The sequence below is a fragment of the Miniopterus natalensis genome, chromosome 12 (assembly GCF_054644295.1).
Source record: "Miniopterus natalensis isolate mMinNat1 chromosome 12, mMinNat1.hap1, whole genome shotgun sequence".
NCBI classification, from domain to species: domain Eukaryota; kingdom Metazoa; phylum Chordata; class Mammalia; order Chiroptera; family Miniopteridae; genus Miniopterus; species Miniopterus natalensis.
The window spans coordinates 11,342,216-11,358,428 of record NC_142092.1 but is presented as its reverse complement, the minus strand read 5'-3'; the positions used below and the strand labels follow the sequence as shown (position 1 = coordinate 11,358,428).

General features: G+C 37.3%; 1 protein-coding gene across 1 annotated transcript in view; it reads left to right on the top strand.

The window, feature by feature from the left end:
• LOC107543077 (uncharacterized) overlaps positions 1–16,213 on the top strand; it is a 49,046-nt gene that overhangs the window by 11,483 nt on the left and 21,350 nt on the right. The window contains 2 exon segments of the mRNA XM_087823154.1: positions 2,321–2,435; positions 2,661–2,783. Coding sequence (XP_087679280.1) covers positions 2,321–2,435; positions 2,661–2,783 — 238 coding nt within the window.

Here is a 16,213-nt window from a genome sequence, read left to right as displayed (position 1 = left end):
CACGGGTTAGTAGTGTTCAAAAGGCCACTGAATTTTCAAGCAGGGCCATCCGCAGGTTTCCAATGCTTTTTCTCCGTGCAGTGTCCTCCTTTCTGTTACTCTGTCCCCTGAACCCTAGCCACCTTAATCCTTTTAATCATTCTGGATGTAGCTCTACCTCCTCAACTCATGAAGACTACTAGGGTACCCACTCCTGGTGCATGGCTTAGAAACTCCCTCAAGGCTTTAATTTGGAAAAGGTATAGGATTAAAATTTTTTGGGGTGTTTTTTTTTCCCATTTCTCTCTAAGTTCACCCTCTTTCATGTTCACTGTCTTGAAAATGATTGTTCCACACATTGTTTTATTTTGGTTGTTTCAGGCAGGAGAACAAATACATTCTGCATTACTTTATCTAGTCTAGAAGCAGAAGTTATCTCCTACAAGGACCTCTCAAGCAAAGGAATCCACCAGAGTCAATGCCTTAGATTAGAATATGTTTGACATTATAGCTCATAGCAATGTAAATAATCATCTCCAAAATTTGCAGTCCGAAACTCAAAAACATTTTGAACTTGCAACAAATGTGGAAAGAGCAGTTATCCAAATGTCAATTACTTCCTCACTGAAAACTAATGGGTCTCACAAGCATTTCCTTCTGGGCTAGGATCAGGCTTACGTTACCGGCCCTGGAAGCAGCTGACAATGAGAGTGGCCGTTAGCAAGCCAGTCGGTGGCCTTCCCCAGCAAAGCATCCTTGGTCCTTCCAACTCCTTGTTTCAACAACTCATCCCGAAGAGTTTCTAAGAAGTGATAAAATGGAGAAATTGTGATTTATCCACAGTTCTGTTATACACAGCCACTAGGAGACATATACTTTTCCAGGAAAATGGTTATTAATAGCATCGGTAAAGAATTCCATCTGAGCAACAAAGGTGGATGTGACACAAAGCGGTGGCCACAGAAGAACAGAAGCCTTCCAACGTCCCTAAAAGGTCTGGCTGCCGTTCCTGTGCCAAGAAGTTTCACATTGTCTCTTTTTATTCTCAGAAACCTTCTAAAACACAGCGTACCTATGCTTTCTACTACTTACAGATCAAAGAAAAGAAAAAAACCCCATCAACCCACCAACCTGACAAAAGCATTTCTGAGCACCGAAATCCAGGCTGTCTGAGGACAAATCTGGAGAGACGTTGGAAATGCTAAATTTAAAGTATTAGGATAGACTCTCTCTACCACGATGCTCTCCAAGTCTGCCCTTCATATGCCCTAAAATCAGATGATGTTGTTGAGAAAATGTGACAAAATGTGTAAGCTGTGACTGTTACTGCTTCTAAATGACTGTTTTCCTTTCCTGACTCCGGCTCTTATACACTTGAAAATACATAGGTTTTTGAAAGCCCACTCTATTCCCAGCAGTGGGGAGTGTTTCTCACTGGGCTGAAAGGAATATTTGTAACATTTCTTCAGTTTCCTCATGTGTTACATAATGTTAACAATTCAGATAACCAGATCCCATTTAAAGAAATATCTATGTATCATAATTTCAATCATGCTCCTAAATGCACCCCTTTTTAAATTTTATCTTGCCAGATGTATTGTTCTTTGAAATTCATCAGGCTTATCCTGAAAATAATTTATCATGGCACACTGTCTTCATCCCCTTTATTAAAGGAACTTTTGTCCTTTCAATAATATGAATATAAATATTTTTTTAAATGTGATTGAATGTTATTAAACAGATTAAGATGATATCTTTTTTTCTGATTTTTCTAGCACTAGAACTATGTTACTAACATCTAATTTTTCTAAAATATGTACTTATTAAATGCATTTGAGAGCTCAGAAAGCCCATTCTCTCTCCATTCTATCCATATTTGTAATGTGAGAGAGTTTGATCACTTTTAATCTTTCCTAGTCCCTAGACCTAGGCCTATGTTAGTTATAAAATTTGCGCAATACGTGAATGTAGCTGCTAATTTCTGAATTAATTTTACCCCTTCTAATCTCAGATGCTACATGGTTCTGGCTGGTCATAATTTGGGGGAGAATTGTAAGAGTTAGATAGATGTCCCAGTTGATTTTGATGCTATCTTTCCCCTCTGTCATCCCTTCTAGATTTCTCTCACATGCCCTATTACTACAGCTGCCTAGATTAGTTTTTGCTGGGGTGACCCAAATCTTTATTCCTGAGTTGTCTAAGCCTTTTATTGTCATGACCTTACTAGGCCATGGTTGATTCACTTGCCAATATACAGTTAAATCTGGGAATGAGAGAACAAAACTACGTCTCATTGAATGAAATAAGGCTGAACATATTCTCTCCTGTCCTCGTCATGTAGGGGCAGCCAGGCCTCCCACGATGACCCTGGTCAAGCAGCCCTGAAGGGACAGTGGCCGCTTTCTGTGTTTGCTGCTGGTAGCCCGCGTAGAGTGGATCTCACACTGCGCCCTCAAGTAAAAGCTTCTTTCCCCCCAGGGACCTCTAGACACACAGGGGGAGGGGGCTGTCTGTAGATACAGGGGTGGGAGGGGAAGTTCTCTAAGTAGATCACTTAGATTGTTGGCAAGCAGGGCTACTCTTACTTTCATTCTTGATTCCAACCCCTTGGTCTCAAGACTCCTGTATCATACCAGTTGGGAACAGAGTCATGTTATGGTCCCTGCTTTGCAACAAAATAGTGTTCTAAAGGACAGTACTCTCCTTTGAAGCATTTCACCTGCAAGCCGGAGAACCAGCAGCAGCACCAAGTTTGCATCCTTCCACCTGCCAGGCGGGGTGCCTTGGATCTGATGCAGTCTGCGGTAAGGTCAGAGGACCCAAGAGACGAGCGCCTACTGTGAGTCCACATTTGATGTAAAGTAGGTTATGTGTAAGTAGGTAGATGTTACGTGAGAGATTCCATGTCAGTAGACTAAATACGAAATTGTTCATTGTGGACAGAGAGAAAAAGTCATACTTCTCGGAAATACAATGGTGAAGTGAGCCAGGAATTCAGAGGTAGACTGATTAAAAAATGTAAGGTGTCAATAAATGTAACTTTGTGAAAATATTCCAGCAGGGTTGGGGAATATGGGAGAAAAAGGTGAAAGGAATGCAAGATACAGCATACAGAATATAGCCAATAATATTGTAGAAATAATGTATGGTGCCAGGTGGATAATAGATATAGCTGGGTGATCAATTCAAAGGTATATAAATGTCTAATCACTATTTTGTACACCAGAAACTAATATAATATTGTGTGTCATCTGTAATTGAAAATAAAAATTAAGAAAAGAAAATGTCCCAGGAGCAGCTTGGTGGTGAGACAATTCATCTCATTTTCTCAAAAGCTTAATTATGTGTTCAAGTGAAAAACTGAGCCTGAACACAAAGGAATAGACACCTGTCATTTCCCTAACATACTTTTTCTAAAATATGAGCAATTAATATTTATGTTGCTTCATCTTGTTGACATGAAATGTACGACAAATTTTACTTGATCAATAGAACCTCATGATCTGTGTAAGCAGGCTTGGAGAGGGCACATTAAATTCGGCTGCTGCTGTTTAGAAGGTCTCCTCTGTCCTTTACCAGTGGCCAGTCCAGATGTCAATGACAGAAACAAAATGAGTCAAAACGGAAAACACTTAATATCAGCTTTGAAGTTTAACTGAGGCAGAAGTCCTGCCTACCTTTTATCATTGCTCGAAGGGCTAGATTTCTGGAGAAAATAATTTGAAAACCTCAAGGCTATGAAATTAATTAAATCATAAAAGACACATTGACTTTTTTCCTCCTGTATTTTAGTAGCTGTGAGAAAAAATGACATGGAGTCATTATTGAAATGATGAAAATGAAAATTCCATTTAATCACTTCCCAGTATACATAGGTCCTTTCTGCACTGGGAAGAAAAGTTGTGTCTGCTTACCGTGAAGGCAGAATATTATTGTGAGATATCCAAACATTAAAATTATCAATAAAGCACCTTTAAAAATGAGCATATATGGTGGTCTAAAAATTGATCAAAATAATTATCACCTGTCCAAATATTTGCTTTCATTTCTAGAGACTGGAAATAATCCTGGTGTTTTGCTAAGCTTGAGAATTTAATTTATTTCATTATGTGGGCAGAGGGACTGAAGATGTCAGCAGACTGAGTGGAAGCTACACTGACACTCTCCCAGGACCAAACTGGAATTACAACTAAAATATAGAAAAACCATCCTGAGTAATCAACTGCAACTGAAAAGGAGCTGGAGAGCACCCTCATAACCAAGGAGGAAAAGGGGAGACCACACAGAGACTGGTAGGGAGTGCGGACGCAAGAGGGCTGGCTGGGCTCCCACAGGCAGCAGCTGAAGGTCCAAAAAAGATCTCAGCTGTGGAGGGTTCCCCACTGAGGACTCTGGGGCCTAACCCCCAAGCTGTGCTTCCCAGCCCAGAGCACCAGAACTGAGAAAGGTGCCCACATAACACTTGACTATGAAAAGCAGTCATTTCTGTCTGCCAGGGAGAGGCAGCTGGAACTGCAGGCACCCTCTTAAAGTGCCAACGCACAATGTTTCGTGTGCAGCCACTCACCTCTGGCTCCAGAAGAGGGAAGGCATAGTACTGGAGCTGTGTGAGGAGAAACTAGGGTTGTGGGCTCTGGAGATTGAGATCAGAAGGCACCTGTCTCTATTCCTGTGCTGAATCATTGCCCCAAACTGCAGAGAACATCTTTCTCAGGAAGACAATTTGCCGCTTTTGCCTGGGGGGGTGAAGGAATTGTCCCACACTTCTGGAAAACTTCTAGCCCTGTCCAGAGGAGTTTCTACAGCCTGAGGCTCATTAAAAGAATCAGATTAATGGCAGAGGCAGACCTCAGGGTGCTTTGAGTCTTTGCCTGGCCTATTTCTCAACCTGGGCCTTGGAAAAGCAGACTTTGGTGTGTATCTTGGTCCTGTCCAAATGCACCCAGCTCCAGCAGAGGAGACCTCCAGACTAGGGTTGTTGATAGCTTCAAACAGGGTACTGAAGGCCAGTAACAGTGTCTGACATTGGCCTCCACGTGAGACCCTCCAAAAAGATGGAGAGTCCTAGCAGATCTACCTAATACATAGAAACAACCCAAATTGGCAGCCAAAATGTGGAGACAAAAAACAAGCCCCAAGTGAAAGAACAAGAGAAGTCTCCAGAAAAAGAGCTAAATGAAAAGGAGATAAGCAATATATCAGATATAGAGTTCAGAATACTGATTGTAAGTATGCTCAACAGCATGAAAACGATATGGAAACTACGAAAAGTGAAACAACGAAACATCAGAAATGAAGAATGACATAGCAGAAATAAAGAATACATTGGGAGGAATAAATAGATTAGGGGGAGCTGAGGATCAGATCAGTGAATCAGAGGAAAAAGTAGAAAAAAAAAATCACTCAATCAGAGAGCCAAAGAGAAAAAAATGATTAAAAAACAAGGGGACAGTTTAAGCTGGCTGTGGGACAACATGAAACATAACAATATTTGCATTATAAGAGTGCCAGAAGAGGTTGAAAGTAAGCAAAGTTTAGAGAACCTGTTTGAAGAAATAATGGCAGAAAACTTCCCTAACCTGGGGAAGGAAAAAGTCACACAAGTTCAGGAGGTACCGAGAGTCCCAAGCAAGAAGAACCCAAATATGTCCACGCCCAGACACATCATAATTTAAATTCCAAGAATACTAGGCAAAGAGAATATTAAAGGCAGCTAGAGAAAAGCAATCTGTTACCTACAAAGGAGCTCCCATAAGGCTGTCAGCTGACTTTTCATCAGAAACTCTACAGGCCAGAAGGGACTGGCATGAAGCATTCAAGGTAATGCAAAACAAGGATCTGAAACCAAGACTACTCTATCCAGCAAGACTATCATTCAAGATAGATGGTGAATGAAAGAGATTCCCAGACAAAAAAGGCTAAAAGAGTTTATCACCACCAAACCAGCATTGCAAGAAATGTTAAAGGGACTGCTGTAATTACAAGTAGAAATAGAGAGTGAGAGAAACATAGGCATGAAGAATTAAAACTGCAATAGATAAGTATCTATCAATAATAACCTTAAATGTAAATTAAATGCTCCAATAAAAAGACATAGGGTGGCTGAATGGATAAGAAAACATGACCCAAGTATATGCTGTCTACAAGAGACCCGCCTCAGAACAAAAGACTCTCACAGGATGAGAGTGAAAGGATGAAAAATTTTTTTCCATGCAAATGGAAATGAGAAAAAAAAAAGCTGGGGTAGCAACACTCATATTGCACAAAATAGGCTTCAAAGTGAAGGCCATAATGAGAGACAAGATAATACTAAAGGGATCAATCCAACAAGAGGATATAACCCTGATAAACATATATGCACCCAACACAGGAGCACCTAAATTTATAAAAGACTTCTAGAAGACTTTAAGGGAGAGATAGACAGCAATACAGTCATAGTAGGGGACTTTAACACCCCACTGACCTCACTGGATAGGTCTTCCAGACAAAAAATCAACAAGAAAACAGTGACCCTAAGTGACACCCTAGATCAGATGGATTTAATTGACATTTATAGAATATTCCACCCCAAAGCTTCAGAATATACATTCTTCTCAATGCACATCAGTAGGTGAGTGGATAAAAAGCTATGGCACATTTACACCATGGAATACTATGCAGCTATAAAAAAGAAGGATCTCTTATCCTTTGGGAGAGCATGGGAGGAACTGGAGAGTATTGCACTAAGTGAAATAAGCCAGGCAGAGAAAGACAAGTACCACATGATCTCACTCATATGTGGAATGTAATAAACAAAATAAACTGATGAACAGAATAGACCCAGAGACATAGAAGCATGGAACAGACTGACTCTCAGAGGGAAGGTGGAGGTGGGGGAGTGAGTGGGGAGAGATTAATCAAAGAACTTATATGTTTATAAGCATAACCCATGGGCACAGACATTTTTATGGGGAAGGCCTGGGGGTGGGGTGGTTGCGGGGTAGAGGGGATCAGTGGGGGAATAAGGGGCCATCTGTAATACTTTCAACAGTAAAGATACATTTTAAAAAATTAAAAAACATGAAAACAACCTGGACATCCTCAAATTTTATGTTATTGTGTGTGTTTTTTAAAGTTTTTAAAGATGGGAACAATTTAGTTCCAGTCATGTTATTTTGGAGATCACTTGAGTGTAGGAAGAGGATTAGTCACTATGCTACATTAAAACTTATTTCCCCAGGGTGGAGGGGAAGGGGAAACTTTTGAAAATGTGTTTAAAGTGAGATTGATAGGTAGATTAATAACAAAATAATAAAGCTAATAAAGAAAATAGCTTGGAACATGATGAGAAATTTTGTCAGATGACACCTTTTTATTTTTCTGTGTTTCCCAGCCACTCAATATCTCAGATTGTGCCTCTAGCCATGGCTTGCTCCCTGGGCCTTCATTTAATATCTCTTTGATATTAAAAATCTGACTAATTATCTGCCCTCGTATCTCTACTTATCACTTATCCATTTAATAAGTGATGATGCCATTTCAGCAGTTTTAATGTTGAGCTTTAGCAAGTTGGGGAGAAAGATTCCAAACACAATGATGAGAGAAATTCATCTGAGTTAAAAATTGTAGTGATGGAAAGAAAACTTTAAATCCAGAAAAATAGCTGGCAGATATAAGCCAGACAAGCTTAGACACCACTACCCCATTTCTGCAAAGTCCTAGAACTCATAAAATTCACTTAGGTGGTTAGGTGTGGTGAAAATATTTATTGTTTGTTTAGTGAACATTTTGTGCCATTCCAACAGACATTCATTCTTCTGGTGAGCTAAATGTGTTCATTGCTACTACACCTCATTCCTTTCTTACTTATGAAGTATTTAATGTATAGATGTATATCGATACAAGTGTAGTAGTATTTATTGCTGCTACATCCATTTGCCAAATGCAGCTAAACGTATAATCTAACAGCATTTGTGACTGAAGAGTTTAGACTGAAGTTGGCTCAATCCCACAGCAGCAAAAGTGGGCAAGTAAACCTTTCCTGTTCAATCACAGACATTCAGAGATTTATAAGGCTCTGTTCAACTTTATTGGTTAATGGAGAATTGGTTAAACCAAGTCAAATGAAATAGACTTAATAAAAAAAAAATGGGTGGCATCAAAGAGACAGAAAATCTTTATTTCCTTTGGAACAGTTAACTACAAGTAATACGTACATGGAGTCACTGAGGGATATTGAGTAGAGAGGCTTACAGGACAGTGGGTCCACTCTGAGGAATTCTGAAGCAGAAAACTTGGAGAGACTCAATTTGTCTTCTTACTTGACTCTCTGCTTTAACCCCAATGAAAATGCCAAACTGAACATGAAGCTTTAAGTTTTCAAAGACTATAATATCTCATTATTGCTTAAACCAGTTTGAGTTGATTTTTTATCGTAAGGAAGAAAAGAATCATGAATAATGAAATGATTAAATAATTATTGATGAAATGATTAATGAAATGATTAAATAATTGTTGATGAATTCATTATTTAATAATGAAATAATGTTGAGCAAGACTCCATTGCAGTAAGATTAACCCTATTAATTTGCTTGGTAATAAAAACCCTTTTAAAATATTTATAAAGCACCAGGAAAGAAAGTGTTGGTATGTAGTGGAAAATATTCCTGTACAGCAAATACATGAAAATTAAAACAAAACAAAACAAAAACACCTAATATCAGTAATTTGTTTAAAGGAAAATTATTTTATCAACAATTTTCACTTTGAAAAATTCTAAATATTCTAGTTTTATACATTGGTACCCATCAAAAATAAAAATTTATAACCATTATTTAGATTACAGTAACTTGGGTAGCTCATTTTCTTACTGATACAAAATAACATTGGCTTATATTTTGACAATCCAAATAAGAAACACTGGACGGGGAAAATGGAGCCAAACATATTAATTCTGCTTCATTTGTAAACTTGTTGCTACGGAATTAAAACTTTAAGTAGTAGCACCCCATTGTTTCTATGCGCCACATCGTCTTTGTCCACCTGCCTGTGGATGGACATTCTGGCTGCTTACATATCCTGGCTATTGTAAATAATGCTGCACTGAGCATAGGAGTGCATACATCTTTTTGGATAACTTTGGATAAATACTCAGAAGTAAAATCGCTGTATGTTATGGTAATTACAGTTTTATTTATTTTAGGAGCTTCCATACTGTTTTCGCATAGGGTCTGCACCATGTATAATCCCCGCGTGCCACTTGCAGTAACATGGATAGACTTAGGGGATATTATGCTACATGAAATTAGTCAGTCAGAGAAAGACTAACAACAGGATTTCACTTTGATGTGGGATCTAAAAAACACCAAAATAAGTGAACAAAAAGAACAAAAACAAACTTATTAATACAGAGAACAAACTGATGGTTGCCAGACAGGAGAGGGGCTGAGTGGATGGTCAAGAAGGAGAAATGGATTAAGAAGTACAAATTTCCAGCTGTAAATATAGTAACAGGAATGTAAAGTGCAGCACAGGGAGTATTGTCAATAATGTTTTTATAACTCTGTGTGGTGTCAACCGGATTATTGGGGTGATCCCTTCATAAGGTGTATCATGCCTAATCATTATGCTGTGCACCTGAAACGAATAGAATATTGTACGTCAACTACAATTGCAAAATAAATTAGAAATAAAATAAAATGCTAAAAATAAAAGTGCAAAGTAAGTTCTCAGACTACATAGGAATAACCATTTTAATTAAGAAAAATCTAGTTTAATGCTATGGTAAATTTAACAACTATTCACTTCATAAAGCCTAGAAAAACTTGTATTAACATATTTTAGGTTAGTCTTACTGTATTCTGAACACACACTTTGAATCCAATCAAATTGTAGTTTAAAAACGAAATTCACTTGTAATTTAAGCTCAGAATCAGGTCCAATATGTCCTAGGTTTCTGTCAACCAATCAGCAAGAAGATCATGACCTAAACTTTGCTTAAGGTATACATGTTTTTTCAGTATCTGAACATAATTTAGTTACTTCCTAAAAATACCTGACATCATTTTCTGTTGGCAAAGGCAGGGCTCCTAGTCTAATCAACATCTGGTAATTCAGGTTGGATGAATGCCAATGTATACCAAACTGAGATCAATCATTTTCCAATTAACATTGTTTTAATTACTTGCTTAAAATAAGTTCATTAGAGCCAATAAGATTTCATTGTTCCTACTTTTCTTTTGTGATTTTTGTAAAATAAATGGTTATTCTGTTATTTGACTGGAGGGTGGCAGACTTGGGGCTCCGCTTCTTTGTCTGAGTTGCTTAATGCAGGGCTCTCAGGTCTCTGCACCTCCCATTCTCCAGCAGAGTGTCGACAAGTGTAAGAGTTCAGTACACATATCGAACGAAGGGATGGAACCTGCTCAATCACATACTTTCATGCTTCTTTATTCTACGTTATTTCTGTGTGTTTGTTAGAAATTATTAAGGACCTTATAACAAAAATGTCATCAGCCAGACAAGCTGGTATTTGATGAATGACTAACAGATCGGTATTCCTTTGTGTGAGTGGTGTTATTTACATTTACTTCATTGAAAGCTGTTTTCCATTTATATGAAAGTACAATATATCTATAGGGGGAGGAGTGCTCTAAGATCACAACAATGCTGAAGGCTAGATCACCTGACGGAGAAAGAGATCGATGGGAATTAAACAAAGGCCATGCGCCAAGAAAAGCAGGGTGAAGCAAAAACTGTAAAAGAGGCCCAGAGTTGTATTTTTAAGAGCAGACTAAAATAACTGAGAAGCTTGGTTTTCATTTAGTTTCATAGTGCTAAGATAAAGATAAAATCTGTAGTCATATTGAAATTTTCTGTCTTTATTTGATTATCTAGGTTATTGGAATGAAAAGGGTACTAGACTGCTGAACTGGACTGGCCTTTAGAATCACCAGGGACCCTTCTGGGCTTTGTGCGTTAAGAGATGCATAAACTCGGGAAATACTAAATCTCAGAAAGACTAATTTTCTCTCTTGCAAATTTAGAATTAACATTGGGAACAACAGAAGTGGAGTGGCAATAATATTATCTGATTTGCCAAGCTTACATGTGAATTGTCTGATTGTCACAGATGTGTTGTAAGGAATTCTATCAGACGTTTTCACACTTAGGACATTTAATCAAAATGACCACCCTGTAAGATCGCAATAATTATCTTCACTGTACAAATGAGCTTGTTTTGTAACACACTTTACCTACTGTAAGGCCCAAGGAATTATTCATAGTCCATGTCCAGATTCACCACATATTCTTTGTTGAATGGATTGCAGGTGACACCATTATGTGTTTCCAGTCATCAGTTGTAACGTTGGTCCCCCAAGCTGACTTATTCATTAAGCAGTTTTAGTTTCATCTCCCAAGAGACATCATAAGCTCGGTAAAGAAGGTACCATATCTGAGTTATTAACAGAGTCCCATACATAATACTAATATAGAAAGTGTTTACTAGTTTACATGAATGTCCAGTTGAATTTTGGTTTGGTTTGATTTTATTTTTTATGTTCCTGGCTTGTTAATATAATTAGTTGCATAGTATGCATATTAGAGTGACTTTTTAATTCACGCTGTCATTAACACCATATATTACATATAAAATATATATATATGTATTTACATAATATTTCCTTTATTTCAAATACAATGCAACATTTATCAGATGGAATATTAATTTATTTAATTGATTGGTTACTAGAAAGGTTTCCGAATGAGAACCATGTTTGTTAACTTAAAATATAATACATTTTACATTGATGAGGCAATTTTTTCTCATTAATTCTTCCTTTTTGGAATGTTTCTGGCTATTTTCACTTTTTAAAATTCTTCCAGGTGATACTATAATTATTTATAAACTTTAGAATTACATTTAAATTTTTGCAATTTTGTAGATACATTTGGATTGAACTTACATTTAATAATGAAATTTCCCATATAAGAACATCGTAAATTTTAATTTGTTTAGTACTTATTTTGAATCTGTATTTAAAGTTTCATTATAATCATCATATATGTTCAACACTTTAATTTTTTGTGTTTTAATTTTGTTCTGTTGTACTTAATGAGATTTTCCCATCATCTCTTATTCCATTATTCTAGGTTTCCCAAAACCATAAATTTTTATTTTCTAACTATTGATAATCTGACTTTTCTTTTTAATTATTTCTATTTTTTCCATAAGTCTTTTTAAAAAGCATTAACTGATAACTCAGATAGCAGATCTGATGCATATTTTTGAATAATTTATTTATAATAGTTTCTGTTTCTAAGAGACCAGAAATTTCAAGAGAAAGTGTGTCTCTCCTAAAGTCTGAGACAATTCAATATGTCATTTTGCACATTTCTCAAACACAAAATAAAACACATAAAAGCCTGTGCCTTTAACAGAGTAGGAAGTCTGAGATGTAAGGTCTGAGTTAAGCCCGAATCACTCCAGGCGTTGGCTACAGAGTCAGATGCCCAGAGAACCAGGTTCTGTCTCCAGCGGGAGAAAACTCCTCGCACAGTTGCAGTCACTGAGATTTCCCTTCTTGTAAACACAACATAGTTCAGACAGAATGGGAAGCTGTAAAGAGGCTCAGAGGCCCAGTCAGAGGGAGAGGTACTCCAGGAACCAAAACCTGCGCTTTGTAGCAAGTTTTATGATCCTTGTCTCTTCTGTTTTGTTGTTTTCCTTCTGTGATAACATTTTTCAGGAAAAGTCAGTCCAAGAAATGGGCTAAAATGAAGCAATGGAATAGAAAGTGTCCTTGTTACTTACAGCTTTATTTGGATTAAAGAAGAGCTCTGCCCTTGGGTGGGGGAAGGTTGGAGAGCATTGGTACAGCGAACAGAGTGTAAAAGTCTACAGGGCAATGGTTTTCAACATTTGTTGATCCTCAAATTAACTTATAGATTTACATAAATTGAAATTCCTCAAAGTCTTTGTTAAGTGTCTAATTCCTCTTTTTCCCCCCTCTGAATATATATTATTAAGTTCCCCAGATATTATCTGTATTCAGAATGTGGATAAGGTAATGCCATGGGAAAGGAGAAACAAAGCCAAAATAGGCAATTCTGCTTTGTCCCACTCCTCATCCCCCAATAAGAAGATAATTTTCCAGGGCAAGGTCTCAGAGGACCTGGGTCTTTCTTATTATATATATATTTTTTTAATTAATCTTAATTGTTGAAAGTATTACAGATGTCCCTTTTCCCCCTCATTGATTCCCTCCACCCTGCAACTGCTCCATTCCCAGGCCTTCTTTTTAGTAATTTTTTTAGCTCAGCCCTTCAATACTGAACTTTTAAACCGAAAATAGACGTAATGGAAACCCTGGGGGCCATGGTGCCTATTCTTAAAGAAATCTTATTTTTACAGTAGCAAATGGCTGTTGTAAATACCACTATGAAGAGTGGCCTTTCCGAAGTCAACTTCAATTTACTTTGAATAATTTATTTAAACATACAGAAGGTAATCTTGTATAATTACACATGCATTATTTTTTAATTCTTTTCTATTATTAAGGAAACTGTATTTGTACTTAGGAATGTTGCTAGAAATCTTGAATCTATAACTATCTGGTTACTTTTACAGGAATTGAAAACTGACTCTTGTAGCTTCAGATATTAGAGGCATCGTGCTGGGCGTCTGGGAATATGTACAATGGTTGCCCCATATCCAAGGTTTTGCTTCCTGCAGTTTTAGTTACCTGCGGTCAACTGTAGTCTGAAAATATTAAATGGAAAATTCCAGAAATAATTTATGTTTTAAATTACACTGCACCCTGAGTATGGTGATGAAATCTCATGCCGACCTGCTCCATCCCACCCTGGACGTGAATCATCTCTGTCCAAGGTATTCCGGTTGTATAGGTTCCCCGACCCTTAGTCATGTAGAAACACTTGGCTTATTAGATCGGCTGTCATGGTCTCGTAGTGCTTGTGTTCAAGCAACCTTTGTTTTACTTAATAATGACCCCAAAGCACAAGACCAGTGATGCTGGCAATCTGGCTGAGCCACAGAGGAATGTGGAATGCTTCCTTTAGAGAAAAGGTACGTATATAAAGGAAAAAACACTGTTTATATGGGGTTCAGTATTATCCGCACTTTCAGGCATCTACTGGAGGTCATGGAATGCATTCCCTTATCCATGGGGAAGCTACTGTATTTCCACATTTCTGTGTGAACTTTGAGTTGAGAGAATTGTCTATTCTTTACATCAAGCCAAACAAACACAAACACACTCCATACTTAGCTAACAAATGCTACTGAAGGTTCATATTATGATTACTTTTTGTTTCTGACTGGTTGTAGCACCTTAAGACCATAGCGTCAGTTAACAAGTTTCCAGACATTTCCTGGCAATGGCTTAGATCCTCACCATATATTTTCACTTCATTTTAATCATCTGTTTTACAGAAAAATGTGGACTGATTGCCACAAAATGCAAAACTCTACATCAGTGACCAAAACAATAGAAATAAATTTCATACTTTCCAGATGCCAATGTGAGACAGCAGGGGCTCTTCTTTGGGGAATCATTCAGCATCCAGACTCCCTCCATCATTTCACCTTGGTGTCTAAGTTTAAGGATTCCACATTTACTGTAGCAAGAAAAGAGAATGAATGATAGAGGAGGTGCTAATTGCTTTTAAGTGTCTCAGAACGGAACTGATATATGTTATTTCTGCTCTCTACTCAGTGACACACCTGGTCACACAACCCCATTTCAAATGGAAGAAAGACTGGAACACGGGGACAGAAGATGAAATATTTGTGGTCATTAATTGCCAGCCACTCCATAGGACCGATAGACTCATGATCTCCATTTCTTAGAAAGCATTTATTTTATCTGACAATATTTGGTTAGTGAACAGGCATAAGACTCTTAACCAGACTTAATTAATCTTCATTTTTTAGGTCCTGCTGGCACAGATGTACACTAAAAATCTTATCAACAAATGTTGACTCGATTGCAATGTTCCGTAATCTCATCAGTTATTTACCTCAGGTTTCATTTACACATCTGTTGTGTCATTACCTGAGTGCTTTATAACATTAGCTTTCAGGTTTAATAGCCATTACATAAGTGATAAAGAGACTAATGAGCGAGGCTGATGGTTGCAGCTTTATTCGTCTTCAGATAATATTGGTAGGCTTTTATCTTTTGAAGTAAACTTAACAAATAACCTTAATAGAATGAAGTAAATGTGTCAACAAAATCATAAAATTGCTTTTCATCTTTAAAATTAACTTCCCTGCGTAGCGACTATAATACAGAGTTAAAAATATTTGGGATATACGTTTAATGCAAATTTGGTTGGTGGATACACCTTTGCCATAATTTTGGAGAATTGAAACTTTATGAAGCACAGATATAATCAGGTTGGTCAAAATTATTCTTCATATCAGTAATATAGCTTTTTTAACTAGTATAAGTATTACTAGTTAACGAAGTACCAAGTCCAATTTAGAAATTCTCAATTTTAATAGAAAATTTTAGTATGTTTTGTGAGATTCATCAAAAAGCAGCAATTGATTTTTGTGACATTTGCTAAATTTATAAGTTGGTAGAGTAAAAGTATGATATTTTAATGTTTGATTTTACATTTGGAAATTTTACAGCAAACCATGAACAGTTCATTTTAGTACATTGCAAATACCTTTTCAACCTTACCTTTAAGTGTACAGTCCCAGAGCCGCCACCACACATGTGTGTCGCATCCTTCAAAGCTGGTAAATCAAGATGTGTGGAAAGACTTTTAGATTTCAACCCGAAAAAGGAAAGATGTCAATAAAATAGGATTTGTGAGAAAAGTATGTAATTCTTGCGAATTCAAATTATACCTAGAAAGCCCTGCCTGATTTGGCTCAGTGGTTAGAGCATCGGCCTGTGGACTGAAAGGTCCTGGGTTCGATTCCAGCCAAGGGCATGTACCTAGGTTGCAGCTCCATCCCCGGCTGTGGTTGGTAGGCAAGCAGGAGGCAACCAACCGATGTGTCTCTTATATTGATCTCTCTCTCTCTCTCTTTCTCTGTCTCTCCCCCTACCCACCTCTGCTCTCTCTGAAAAGCAATGGAAAAAATATCCTCAGGTGAGAATAAAAAAAAAAGAAAAATTATACCAGAAAATGCTAAAAAGGTTATTTTAATGCTGTTTTGTAAAAGAAGATGCACGCTATTATAAACATTACATGCTAAACAATTCACTAGTAATGT